At 44.8% G+C, this 14,413-nt stretch overlaps 1 protein-coding gene across 1 annotated transcript; it reads left to right on the top strand.

Annotated features, from left to right (window-relative positions):
• Positions 1 to 1,901: 1,901 nt before the first annotated feature.
• On the top strand, positions 1,902 to 14,413 carry TMEM143 (transmembrane protein 143). The gene is made up of 7 exons (XM_035134613.2): positions 1,902 to 2,654; positions 7,343 to 7,450; positions 8,116 to 8,310; positions 9,087 to 9,220; positions 10,597 to 10,876; positions 11,917 to 12,106; positions 12,300 to 14,413. The coding sequence occupies exons 1-7, from the start codon at positions 2,460 to 2,462 to the stop codon at positions 12,464 to 12,466; spliced, it is 1,269 nt and encodes a 422-aa protein (XP_034990504.1). The 5' UTR covers positions 1,902 to 2,459; the 3' UTR covers positions 12,467 to 14,413.

Below are 14,413 nucleotides of genomic sequence, written 5' to 3'. Positions count from 1 at the left end.
ACATTGAATTCCAACCTTTGATACTTGCTGTCTTTTGATTCCACAAGCACCATATGGCAATCCTTCTGAGAGAATTACTCTTTAAATAATTGCCTAAATTATGGACAGGCTATGAACATTTTGGATTAGACCAATCTAATATGTGCTCCAGGCCTAATGTACTGGAACTACCATGCATTGTACAAGCATTATGGGCTTGAATAACATTTCTCCAAATTTACCCCAAGTTATATTTTACAAAATGAATCTGAGCAAGCTTCTTGAAATTGTTCAGTAAAATCATGGGCAATAGCTTATTGCACAGCACGTCCCACCATCATGAAGTCCCAGTGGCCAAACTAGCGCTGATCAAAAATGGTTGAACTTGTTTTGTACGGCAGACAAGTGTTCCCCCAGTTTCTGCATTTGTTTCCTGCACATAATTAATGTATTGATTTTCCAAGCAAATAAACGAAACTCTTGAGAATTATTTTGACTTATTTCCTGTATTTTTAAACATTTTCTGCTTCACACATCTTATAAAAACAGAACAAAATGTTGCACAGATACATTCCCTGACCCCCACCATAAAGAGCATGCCTGCAGTTTATTTCTCGCTGTTTCTCATCAAAATAGGTTTAGTGTGAACCTGTATCCTTTGACCTTTTTTCCCTTCACCATTAACAAAACCAGAACTTATCTACTTGGACATTTCCAATGCACCACTGTAGTGGGGCAAGTAACAAAGTGGACTGTATCTTAAATGCTCATTGGTAAATATGAAACGCATTGAGGTCATTTCCATCAAAAGCAGGAGCCAGCAAGTGCGGTGCTTAATGAGTGTTGGGTTTAGATGAGACCCATATGGGCTCAAATCCCTGCTTGGCTATTAATCTCACATGATTGCTTTGCAAGAGTGCCTATCTTTCAACATAAACTATTACCCAGGATTGGTGTGAGGAGATATTATGAAAGCCCAATTATGGCCTTTTCTGACAGGAATAAAAAATATGCTCCTTGGCGTCACGGGACTGAGCCTCCTCAAAAACTAATGAGGAACTCGCTGTATTACCATATCTCAGTTCTTTTTTTAAGAAATTACTTCATAAACCCACCTTCTTCCTCACCTCCCTCCCCTTCAGAAATTCCCTTAGAGGTTATTTTCCCGCCTATTTGGGCCCCTTTGTGATGTGCTTTTGCGCCACCGCGCACGGAGGGTGAGGAAAGCAAATAGAGCGTGTGAGGGAACTCGAAGCTTCACTGGTCGGACAGCCGCCGCCTCAGCAAGGCAGTTGGAAAATAACGGTTGGTATAGGGCGGGGCGCCAAAGAAGCGCGCGACGGCACGCGCGAGGATCCCAGAATTCTGTATGCGGGAGCAGACGGCAGGCAAAGCTGCGCGTGCGCAGTTTGCACCGACAGCCCGAAAAGTGGAACGAGTACGTGTTGCGTGCTCAGTTTAGCAAAGGAGGGGGGGGAGAGAACGTGCGCCTGCGTGTTTCTGAAGTTGAAGGATTCTTTTGCCCGTCCGCAACGTGGACCGTGACTCGGTCATGGAGATAAAGTTTATAGAGAAAGGGCTAGAGTGATGAAACGATCGAATTTCCAGTTAAAAAATGAAAGGAAATCTGCCTTTTGCCGGCGTAGAAAGACGTCGCTCTGAATCATAGAAATGATATGCTGAAACTCTTGTATAAAACTGTAGGAAATGGGAGTGAAAAACCACTTTATTTGTCGCCCATAAACCCTGTGGATGATACCCTTCTAAAAAATTTCTAGATCTGTAGCATAAACTCGCGAGCACAGCGCTGCACAGCTAAGCAAGCGCCTGACGTCCAGGAGAGCTGAAGTCAAAGGCGCTAATGCGCTTGCGGGATAAAGGAGGCTCCGCCCCCCGGGCACAAATAAGGAACGAAGGGCGGGAAAGACGCTTGCGCGTGCGCACTAAAGCCAATGTCAGCCCTTTTCTGTTTAGAGGTTAGGAATCTACTACCTTGTATGGTGGGTTTCCCGCCCTCCGCCCCGTTTGAAACGGGCCCAAAGTGAATGCAAAGGCTTTTCTTCCAGGAGGAGGAAGGAATCACTGCTTAGTCTGTAAATTGGTGAGAGTATTGCTATTCTCATCAGTTCAGCCAACTTAATGCGTTTTGGGGCAGTGACCTTTGCCCTCACCCCACCGCCTGTTTGGCTGATCTGATTAGGACCAGGCCCACTTGCACAGGTGGTGGTGTGGTGGTGGCACCGTTGGGCAGAAGACCTCTGACCTGGCTGCTCAGGCCAAGGCTCTGACTGCAAGGAGCCTCCCCCCCCCATCCCCGTCCAGGGACGGATTTTGGCCTCCATGGTGTGTCTTTGGAAGTCTTTGACTTGGTTGCTTTGAAGAAAGATGTGCCCTGTTACTTGCAAATTAGGGTCATTTTTGAAAGCCTTTGGAAAGGAAGCTGAACATGCCTGACTGGTAAAACTTTGAACTTTGCTAGAATGCTGTGTGCAGTACGGTTAGCCTTAGGGGCTGGGGTTGTAGGGTTGCCATCCCGTGGCAAGGCCTCCCTCGCTGCCAGAATGGTGAAATACCGGAAGATGCGGAGACCAGTGGAGCCACAGAACTGGACGGTGGACTATCGGGAGAGATATATCCCCTTTTCCAAGGACTACCTGGTTGATGCTCTAGTGAAGGTATAACTGGGGCTCTGCGTGGGTTCATAATAAGTTATGAACATAGTGCTGTGACTGGGCTTTTCTTTTCTTTTTTGCTGGGGTGGGTCAGACTGTATGGTGCCTGAGCTCCTTCTGATCCCCTGGATCCAGCAAGGGTTAAAAGCTACTGGAGAATTCCATTGTTAAATTAGTCCAGCAAGGGTCATCGTTGCCACCTAAGTACCATATAAGTATGGTCATTAGTATAAGCTGGGTTAGAATCAGAGTGCAGGCAGAAGCCAGAGAGTTAGAGCCATGCTTGATCTCTGCTTGATCAAGCAGCTGTGGCTGGGAGAAGCAAGACTGCTTGCAGTGTTGATGCTGTGAGCCCTTCCATCGTAGGCTAAGGTTGTATATATGTGTAAATAAACCCGACATCGTAAAGACACCACAGACTCCACTGTCCCTCATTCCAGGGATACCAAACTTTGGGGGAGCGCCTGGAACCCCTGGAATCTCACACTGCTTAGAAATTGGGGTGGTGTGCAACAATATGTTGTGTAAGTGTCAGACTCAGAATCCTCTTCTCAGCTAGCTTGTCTTACTTAAGATTGTACAGCTAAGCTGAAGCTAAACTTAAATGAATATATGGCAATTGGCTTACTTTTGCATGAGCCATTCAGATCATTGAGTGCTGTACTGTATAGCATTTATCGGCCCAGTAACTTGGGCTGCCTTGGTACAGAAGATGTTTTGTTTTACAATTATTGTACCCTGTTTCTCATATTTTAAGACATACCCATAAAATAAGCCATAGCAGGATTTGTATGTGTTCTTGGGTGCAACTCATTCTATATTGAAGCCTGCTCCTCCCACCCACCCATCACAATCCCAGAGCCTGCTGCATCCTGATGCTTGGTGTGGAAACAGTATGAAACTGTTGCTCTTTAACACATCTTGCATGCTACAAGAGTGCATGGTGCTGAATCTAACAAGTGATGATGGCCCTTATAGAGAGTTTAATCCAGGCATCCCCAAACTGCGGCCCTCCAGATGTTTTGGCCTACAACTCCCATGATCTCTAGCTAACAGTACCAGTGGTCGGGGAAGATGGGAATTGTACTCCAAAACATCTGGAGGGCCAAAGTTTGGGGATGCCTGGTTTAATCTCTACTAGGATGGCCAAAGTAAGGATGAGTGAAGAGCACAGACATCAAGGCAAACATACTTGGTACACTGTGACCATTAAAACATTGCTGATGAAGAATTAGCGAAACAGGGCCTTGTCCTGGGATTTTTTCACTGGAATTAATTTTTATTTGCCTCACTATCAAACTGGAAATGATTCCTATTTGAATTCATCCTATCATTACATAAATAAAACCTTTTGAAGACTTACTTGAAATTCATCTTCCTCCTGGCCCGAGTTCTTGCTACTTAAGTACTGCATAGTAACCAAACTTTGCATTATAGTTCCTGAGATCAGGGATCAGGTTTTTTTTCTGTGTTTGGATCATAGCTGCCAAGTCCGGGTCATAAAGATCCGGGATCGGCAGCGCGCGCATGACCGGAAGTTGCGTCACGCATCCCGGCATTCTCCCTTAAATTCGCTTCTTCCCGGCGGCCATTTTTCTGGTGCCGCTTTGCCCTTCTATGGGCATCAGAAAATGGCGGCGCCGGAAGTCGCTTCCGCGCATGACCGGAAACACGTAAAAGCGACTTCCGGCGCCGGCGCTGCCATTTTCTGATGCCCATAGAAGGGCGAAGCGCCACCGGAAGTCGCGTCACGCAACTTCCGGTCATGCGCGGAAGCGACTTCCGGCGCCGGCATCGCCATTTTCTGGTGCCCATAGAAGGGCAAAGCGGCACCAGAAAAATGGCCGCCGGGAAGAAGCGAATTTAAGGGAGAATGCCGGGATTTATCGCCAAACGGGATACCGCCGGGAAACAGTAAGAAAAATGGGGTTTTCCCGGCGGATACGGGATACTTGGCAGCTATGGTTTGGATACGGTTGGATGTTATTCTGAATCAAGATGACAGACTGAACATTTCAAACCTAGCCTGATTTTAACTACTGATTTTTTGGTTTCTTGGAAGTTCTAAGCAAAAAGTATGAGGCTGCTAGTATACAATACATTCAGTTAAAGCACTAAAAATAATAATAAATATTAACAGTGTAAAATCAGCAATAAGAAAACTTCAACTAATTTCCAGATATCTGGTATAATAAGAATATCATCGTCAGTTCCTTCCTTGAGGAAGAAGGGTGGGATATAAATTAAATAAATACTGGCAGTGACCATTTCACAAGGGGATTTGATTCCCAGCCCCTGCATATGTTGGCAGAGTGCGTATAAGCACATTCCACCCCCACTATGCCCTGTTAAGCCTTCTTCCGTGCATTGGTGATCATGCATCAGTTGGATGTGCCTAAAATGGTTGCTGCCTGTAATAGCAAATAATAATAAAAGAGGCTGGGGGAGGTGAATGAGTTTTTTGAAGCGGTTTTTTCTGTAGCTCTGAAGCCACTACACTATTTGCTGAACAAGTGTAAAATGAGGGAAGTGAAGGCAGAAAGGGGATGTGGATTATTATTACTGTTGTCCCAGAGCAGAAAAGGAAGAAAGGGATATAAGGAGAGATGAAAGAGAAGCTATAGTTAAGAGCTGCTAGCATTCCAGGATTTCCCTGTGGTTCTGAAATTGTATAACGTTACTCTGGAGACCCTTGGAAACTCCATTGTATAGGATCTTAATATATTATCATCAACCTTATTAACATATTTTTATCTTCAGTATGTGAGTGAAATATTTTGATAGGAGCTTTATGTCAGAGAGGAAAGCCCCCCCCCCCTTTGTGAATTGGGAGAAGGAAGGAAAGAACAGAGTGGCTGCATGTTCTTGGAGAGCATCACCTTCAGAAGCTTGGTCAGGAGAATGCCTTCCTGACACATTTCATTGACAACCAGATAGGGATAGCTGGTGTCCCTCTGGGCTGGCGACACTGAACAATATGGAGCAGGCTTAGTGCTAAGTGTGCGATGAGATCATGTTCCATTGCGAGTAGGTCTGTGGGGTGTGGGTGTATATAGAGAGAAAGAAAGAGCGCTATACGTTTTCCCACCTTGATGTTGACGGTGTCTGAAACTTGCAGCAAGCATCTCTTGTATTTTCTTTTATTTCCATCCAGGATTTCTTTCTTGCTGAATTGGCCACCCTAGCTAAAGTCAAGCATAGAGAGGTGGAGAAACTTATAAAGTAAGGACTAGAAGACTATCTTCTCCTTTCTCCCCCTCCTCTGTGGGAGGTGTAAAACATACAAAAGCCAATTATAAATTACCTAATGTATAGTCATAGGGGTACTGTATAAGAAAGTGCTTTATATCAGGTCAGATTTTTTGTTCCTCTAGCTTAAGACTATGTATGCACCATTCATGAAAATCCCATGACTCCTCCACCCCCCCCCCAAAAAAATCCTGGGGTCTGTAATTTGCTAAGGGTGCTGGGCAGGGCTTTTTCAGGTGGAACTCAACAGGAACTCAGTACAGGTGAGCTCTGGCACCTCTCTGGTGAGCGCCATTGCCATTCTAAGAGAATGAGGGTGGTGGTCATGGTGACCTCTTGCTAGAAAAATAGCACTGGTGCTGGGGATTGTAGCTTTGTGAAGGGTAAACTGCAGTTCCCAGGATTTTTTGGAGAAAGCCATGTGCTTTAAATGTATGATGTATATGAAGCCTAAGTATTGACTAGCAGTGGTTCTCCAGAGTCTCAGGCAGCAGTCCCTTCACATCACCTGATCCCTGATCTCTTCTACATGCAAAGCACAGGATTGGCCAATGGACCGTGGTCCCTTTTGTAATAAGAAGCTGAAGCACAGGTGCTCTTATCTAGCTGAATGTGCGTTGTCTTACTTGAAGCTTGGAACATGGAAGCCTTTCTCATAATGACGCCAAGCACCCCAGCTAAAAATGAAACAAGCCACAAATGCTGAAAGGAGCTTTCTGGGAGCTTGGTTCACCACAAAAGCTTGGATCGGCCTAGAATTGGTGGCAGGGTGTGTGTGTGTGTGTGGAGTTGTCCAGTGGCAACTAATAACTTGTTTATGTATGCAGGATGTGAATTTAGTAATTAGTGTGCATGTATGCGTGTTACATGTTCTTAACTAAATGTAGATCAAACCTGTAAACAACAACAACTTAATCCAACCTTTACTATTGCCTATTATTTATTAAATTTATTAGGAGCTTTTCTTGCTGCAGGCAACTCAAAGCGACTTTTCAAAAAAGAAAAAAACACACACACAAGTTTTATAAGGCCATGGGCTGTTAACAGCCAAAGGCCTGGTTGAAAAGGAATGTTTTTGCCTGGCGCCTCTGCCAACTTGGTGCCCACCGGATGTTTTAGACTAGGACTCCTATCATGGGAGTTGTAATCAAAAACAACCAGAGGGCTCAAAATTCACAAAACTGATTTAACTCGTATCAGTCCAGTTGGGGACTATGTTTTTTTAAAAGTTGTTTCCGATTGATAGGGAAGCTTAAGGATAACACTGCTGTAGCAGCATGGAATAATCTGTCAGCCCGTTGCCTCAATTATAACAATATCTCAGGACAAAGTAAGGCATCCTTTTAATAAACAGCTGCAATTCCATATCACAACAAACTATGTAAACAGGTCATTTGCTTCTAAACCACCTTTGGACTAACCTTGTCTATTCCCTCTTTTAGGAGTTCCACTCTTCTAGTCAATCAGATCGCACCACTTTCCTGGCATTTGTCTCTCAAGTGGACTCGTCCCTTCTTTACCGTTACCACTCCATCCTAGAGCAATTACAGGTAATGACAAAGTACGCTCCTTGTGGGGACTGGCCTTGTTTCTGCATGAATTGCTCATCCAAATGCAGAAGGGGTAGGGGAGAAGTATGTGTTGGAAGCTAGTGGGAGGCATTGTGATTAGATACTGGCTTACTCACTAGTTTCTGGGCTCAGAGGTACAGGAACCGATCTTTAAAGCACTCCACAGCTCTGTAATTCCTCAAGGACTGCCTCTCCCCATATGAACCAGCTCAGACCCTGTGTTTTTCATCACAGACCCCTTCTTGCTATACTCTACCTGAGGTAGGTGCAGTGTGAATCAGGCCTTCTCAGTAGTGGCCCCCTGTTTGTTGAAAGCTCCCTCAGGGTGATGTACCTAGCACCATCCTTGTCAATCTTTAGCTGGCAGACTAAGGCCTTTTTGTGTTGCCTGCTGAGGTGGTGGTCATCTTTTAGTGGGATGGGTAGGACTTGTCCTTACTATATTGTAGGATGAGCGTCAAAGGAATTTTATAGGGCCCATTGTTTTGTACTTCTTATGGTATTAAGTTGCATTTATGCATTCTATTTTACCTTGATAAGTTGCTTCCAGGCTTTTTATTGTGTAAAATGACCGATAAATGCTGTAAATAATAATAACACTGTTAATGGCATTAATACTGCCTATTTAATTCTCCCCTTCCCAGGCTCTGTATGCTCCTATTAATCCCGACCAGGACACACTGGAGGAGTTCTCTCTGACTGATGCTGAGCGGTTAGCAAAAGAACAGGAAGTTTTGGCCAGGATGGATCCATTGCTGGACCAGGCCAACTTCAACAGTTTGTCAGAGGAAACCCTGGCCTATGCCCTTGTGGTCCAGCATCCTCACGATGAAGTCCAGGTGAGACCTGTCCCGGGATAGGGCCATTCTTCCTCACCGTAACTCAATGTGACTCTTAACAAAGCCAGATTCTGTACATACATGTTACGGGGGTTTTCTCACTGCAGAGATTAAGTTCAGGCACAGCTCCACCAGAGGCCCTTCAGCTTCCCTGTGTCTGAGCTTCTTCGTACTACTGTTACTATTAGCCTTCCTGTCATCAGTTTATTATCCTAGGGCTTGCAGCAATAGAATTCATACAAGAACCACGAGGAATTCATATTAAAATGTACAGAATATTGTTGAAGAGATCAACAGCACAGCCCCCCCCCATGTGAAGCTAAATGCACACCTTTAGAGCAGGTGAACCCATTGGACTCCAGCTCCCAACAGCCACTGACTGGAGGACTGTAGATTTCATGCACTTCTGCATAAAAGCCTTGTGACTTCAGCCCCTGTGTCTCATTTTTACATTCAAAAGTGCTCTCCGTGCCAATCCATTTGCTCAGATTACTTAACATGCTTGGCACTGATTTTATTTTTTTATTTTTTATTTGCCACCATTGTAGATTTTGTTCCTTATTTTATATGCAGGTTGGCTTTATTTATTTATTATTTCTTAAATTTTGTACGCCTCTTTGTAACATTTATGTACAAATGTTTAAAATAAAAAATAGCGCGCACACCCTCAAAGCATTCGCACTATCGGTATGGAATGCTCCTTTGCTGTAGTTGCAACACAAGACCCCCCCCCTGCTCCAAAAAGCAGTTGTATTTCCATGCCTTCCTTTTTGCAGGTGTCAGTAAATCTGGATCAGTATGAATACATAAGATTCTGGGCTCTTGGCCAACGGTTTGGACCACTGAGTGTGATGTCTACGCTTCAGAACCAGAGGGGGTTATTTGGCACATCTTGGGTTCCAGCAGACAGGCAAGTGAAAAATAATAATAATAATAATAATAAATCCCACCCTGAGATCCTTTTTGGGGAGAGCTATTCCCCTGACTCTACATTTGCCTCTCCCAACTTGTTACACTGTTCAGACTCCCATAAATCTAGGCCTTAGGCTGAAGCTATTGGGAGTTGGAGATCAACTGCATCTGGATCGCAGCAGCTTGGGGAAGTCTGCTCTGCATTAACTGGATAGGAAGATAGGCAGTGAATACGTTTTGTTCATATGTGGATGGATAATTCAGGGACATAGCGTACTGTGGATGCCTGGGCACTTTTTAATCAAAGCAGTTACCAATAGTTTGGAGACTGAAGGAATTTCTTAACTTTTTTTAAAGTTATGTGAGCATGATCCCTGTTTGAAAAGGAAACATACAGTCCTGTATGTGTGCTGTATCCATGTTTTATTGGTATTTGCCTCTGGAGAAGACACAATGTGTTTGGCCTTAGTATGGTGTTTTATCCACATCAGTTTATTCAGTGATAATCTCTTCTGTCTTTCAGTCAACATTGTATTTTATGGTTCCTATTCAATACTTTATAACTTTAAATGATACATGTACAACAATATACAGCAGGCATGTCCAACAGGTAGCTCGTGATCTAATGGTAGATCACTGGACGTCTGTGGTAGATAACTGGCTGCCCCCAAAGAAGCTCAACAACTTAGGCTCGCCCAAAAGAAGCTCAACATTTTCGCCCTGCACCCCAGAAAAACAGGGCTTTCCTCCTCCCTAATAAAAGCTCAGCAACTGTGACCTGAACCCCCAAAAAGGGAGTAGATCACTGCCAGTTTTTAACTCTGTGAGTAGATCACAGTCTCTTGGGAGTTGGCCACCCCTGATATACAGTATTGATTAAAGTTTGCAGGGTTTTGATGAGTGCTTATACATTGTAGCTCAGGTTCCATCTGCACTATACATTGAAAGCCATATTATACCACTTTAAACAGTCAGGGCTTCTCTCAGAGTCCTGTGAACTGTCGTTTGTTAAGGGTGCAAAGAGTTGTTAGGACTCCCCTCACAGAGCTACAATTCCCAGAGTTCCCTGGGAAGAGGGACCAGTTTTTAAAGCACTCTGAGAACTGTACCTCTGTGAGGGGGGTTGGTGGGGTATCTCCTAACATCTCTCAGCGCCTTTAACATTCTGCCGTTCTCAGGGTTATTTGAGGGGAGTCACCTTAATGATTATCTGCTTATATTTTTAATTGAATTATCTTTCATGTTGCCTTGATATTTTTTGATATAGTGGTACAGAAATATTTTATTTATCCATAAATAAAATGCAAATGCTTTCTTTCCTCTGGTTTTTTTTGTTTTTTGTTTTATTTTTTGCCTCTTTTCTTCCCAAACCAGACAGTACTTCAAACGGGTGGTGGTGGCTGCCCGGATTAAGAATGCTCAGCTCATGCTTAAATGCTTTAAGGACATTCCCCTGGAAGGCCTGGAGCAGTTGCTGCCTGCGGTCAAAGTCCGCACCTCCATCTTCTACAGGGCCCTCCTCAACAGCATGCTGATAGTGAGCGGCTTGGCCTTCTTCGTCAACGTGGGCATGGTGGTGCTTTCTGACCTGAAGATTGGCACCACCTCCCTGCTGCTTTTCTTCGCTGCCTTTATGGCCTTCCGGGCTTGGAAGGTATGCATGATGCTGAAAACTGGCCCTGCCTCTTAAAACCGATTGCCAGCCATGTGACCTTTGGTTACATAGCCTTTAAGGAAGCAGCGGACAGTTCTGACGTCGGGGCTGATGGGAGTTGGAGTCCAACAATCAGCATGGTCAATGGCCAGGGATTAAAATAAAAATAAAATAACGTAGTCTGTATTCCAGCAAGATCTGGAGGTTTCTACCACTGTTTTAGCGCAGCATTTCCCAATCTGTGGGTCACAAAGCCAGTAAGCCCAACATAATTATTACTTCTCATTTTTAACTTATGGTGAAGATCTCTCCATGAGATTCCAGAGAGCTGCTGTCAGGTAGACAGATTGGAACAATTGTCCGGTTTTTCTGGATAAAACAGGCCCACATGGTCATACGCACCCCGTCATTTTCTCAAATAGAAGTACCTACCATTTATTTCATTGTGTGGGGTAGTTGGGGGAATTACCCATTGAAGATGCACTTAAAGATACCTTTACCTTCAGGACAAAACTTGTAATACACAACTCTAAATGCACAACGCTTCCCATGTGGGTACTTGCAGTCTGCAAGTCCTCCTTCCTCCTCTCAACCCCTGTCCCTCCTATTGATGGACACTTTGCTAGGGAATCGCAATACATGTCAACCTTGCTCAAAAGCACTGCAGTAACTAGCTGTAAACCCAGGAGGCCTGAATCCCAACTTGTCCACTGCTATAGTTAAACTATGGGACTCGCTCCCATAGGAGGCAGCGATCACCACCAACTTGAATGGCTTTAAAAGATTATTAGACAAAATTAATGTATAGGGATAGCAGTGGCTACTATCAGTACCTATGATGGCTACACTGAATACCAGTTGCTGGAAACTGCAAGGGGGCCAGGGCTCTTGTGCTCAGGTCCTGCTTGTAGGATTCTCACAGGCACTTGTGTGGCCACTGTGAGAACAGGATGCTGGGCTTGATGGGCCATTGGCGAAATCCAGGAGAGCTGTTCTTAGCAGTCTTACTTCCTGTGGACACCCCTTTCTTCTTGTTAAAGGTCTTTGGCCAGCGCCGGAATATCCACTCCCTTGAGCTGGTGCACATGCTGTATTACCGCAGCACATCCAACAACTCTGAGCTACTGGATGCCCTTGTTCTGCGTGCCCAGGAAGAACATGCCAAGGAGGTCATCTTGGCACACAGTTTCCTCCTCCAGCTGCAGCAACGCTATCACCCCCTGGACATAGGTATTTGCCTGGCCTTGGTTCTTTGGGTGGGGGCAGGACCGAAGCAGTGAAAAACTAAGCCATCCCCTGGAACAGGTTTGAGCTTGTGAAAGGTTCTCTGACACCTCTCTCTCTCTCTCTCTCTCTCTCTCTCTCTCTCTCTCTCTCTCTCTCTCTCTCTCTCTCTCTCCCTCCCTCCCTCCCTCCCTCCCAGACTCCAGAACCATTGAACACATGAGGCAAGAGGTTCAGGCTTGGCTGCACCTCCGCTCTGGTCTGGATGTAACCTTCTGTGCCGACCGTGCCTGCAGGCATCTCAGGGAACTGGGAGTTGGGGCAGTGGGCTCTCCCGCAACGGGGACCCATCCTGTGACTGGTTAGGAGCTTCCTAGGATTGTTCTGGCCAGCACTTTTGTCAGGCCTCCTGCTAAGGCCCCTAATGCTGAGCATGCGGGGCTTTCAAGGCACAGGCAGGGGAATTCTTGCTTCCCATGGCATTATGGGAGCTGTGCCCAGGGCTGCAGTTGTCGATGCTGCCCAGAAACCTCAGGGTTTCTGCTTCTACTACTGCTGCTGTATCTCTCCTGGATGTGTATGTTCCTACAGGAATCCATGTTGGAAGGAAACTCAAGCGTGTAACACCATAAGAGGTGTAAATATCACCTGGCATACAACATTCAACCTTATTACAAGGGGGACATGTTACACCTCAGACTCAACTATTTGGAAGGCTGGGGGGGGGAGCTTGTTTTTAAAGGTTTCCCTGTTTTTGCAAAAACACTTTTATTATATGCTGCTGCCTTTCCGGGGGGGGGGGGTCTGCCTGTTTTTTCTTGTATCTGAGGAATGCGGGGATGAAGTTCCTTGCAGGGCTGTTTACATTTGAAATGAGAATGGCATAAAGTAATGAATTGCTTGCGTTTAGGGCAAGATGGGGTTTTAGAAATATTCCTTTGCTCTGCTGCTTGGGGGCTTTAAAAAACATTAAATCACTTCTATAGCACTTTGAAATTCACAGTATATTTGAAGACTATACTACGCACTTGGTTTTCAATATTTGAAGACTATACTACGCACTTGGTTTTCAATATTTGAAGACTATACTACGCACTTGGTTTTCAATATTTGAAGACTATACTACGCACTTGGTTTTCGTTTTGCCTGTTTTATAGAGACCACGGAGGTTGAGACGACACTCACATTGCATGGTCTTGGACAACTCAGTAAGTTCATGCAGTGCTTTGACTTGTTAGGGAAGGGCACTCGGCACGTTTCTAGAGTCACTTCTCCATATTATTGCCCCCAGATGTTCCAGCTTCAGGCCGCTATACTGAGAACAGATTTGATGCCTTGGAACAAATTTACGTTTGCGAGTTAATGAATGAATTGAGATTTAAGCCTAGGGTTTCTATGTGTTTTTTAAGTTCCAGTATTGTACTCACTGAACCACACTCTCTTTTGTTTTCTGGTTGTCAATTGGTCAACAGTCTACAGTTGAGGTTTGGAGTTCAGAAACTTGCACAAATAGTAGGAATTATTGGGAGGGCTGTTGCTGATGGATTTTGAAGTTGAGGCATCTGCTACCTCCTATTAATGCATGCAATAAGGTCTTAATTCTACCCTCATGGAGGGTACCTGACTTCTGCTGCCTCCATCTCTAAATGTAGTGCATGTATGTTCAGTGTATGTATGTGTGCTTGGGGGAAACGACTTCACCCTAATGAATGCCCTTGTAACTGAGCAGATGTGATATTGTTCACTGTTTCTTGTGTTAGACTGGGGGCCAGCTTGCCCCCCTGAGAGGTCTCCTGTCCTTTTTTTTTTATGGAGTGCATGTACCAGCCATGCAGTCTCCCATCAGCCATGATGCGGTATTTGAAGTAGCACCTGCCAGCAAAACCTCAAATTGTTGCAAATATGAGCCAAATGGAGGCTGTTTGTGGACCCTGGTCTGCTGTTTCACAGTCTAAAAGCAACAACAGGGCAATGCCTCTGATATTTTACATGGTAGCATTGCCCTGATTTTCACTTTTGATTTCTTCCCATCCCCAAGAGAGTGCTACCTGAAGTTTTTGTCTCTTGTAACATGCCTAAACAGCACTCTTAAGTACAGGTGTGTGTAGTGTGAGAAGGCCCTCTAACAACAGCTTGTTCTGAGTTTCTCATGCCCAAAGTGAGCTCTTAGTCTTAAAATAGCAGTGGTTGGAGGTGGTTTTTTGTTTTTGTTTGCTTGTTTAACCCTCCAACCATGTTGGAAGTCATTGTGGCTCAGGGGAAACTGCATGAATGTCTGTATCTTCGGCGCAATAAATAAATATTTTCCCATAT

This window comes from Zootoca vivipara, chromosome 13 (genome assembly GCF_963506605.1).
Source record: "Zootoca vivipara chromosome 13, rZooViv1.1, whole genome shotgun sequence".
NCBI lineage: Eukaryota > Metazoa > Chordata > Lepidosauria > Squamata > Lacertidae > Zootoca > Zootoca vivipara.
Note: the sequence above shows the minus strand (reverse complement) of the source record. Positions and strands in the feature narration are given on the sequence as shown.

Excerpts from the sequence above, each read along its gene's own strand:
- TMEM143 (XM_035134613.2), top strand. The coding sequence starts at position 2,460 with ATGCTGTGTGCAGTACGGTTAGCCTTAGGGGCTGGGGTTGTAGGGTTG. Across the intron at positions 10,877-11,916 it reads TGGCCTTCCGGGCTTGGAAG|GTCTTTGGCCAGCGCCGGAA; the intron begins GTATGCATGATG and ends TTCTTGTTAAAG. Across the intron at positions 12,107-12,299 it reads CTATCACCCCCTGGACATAG|ACTCCAGAACCATTGAACAC; the intron begins GTATTTGCCTGG and ends CCTCCCTCCCAG.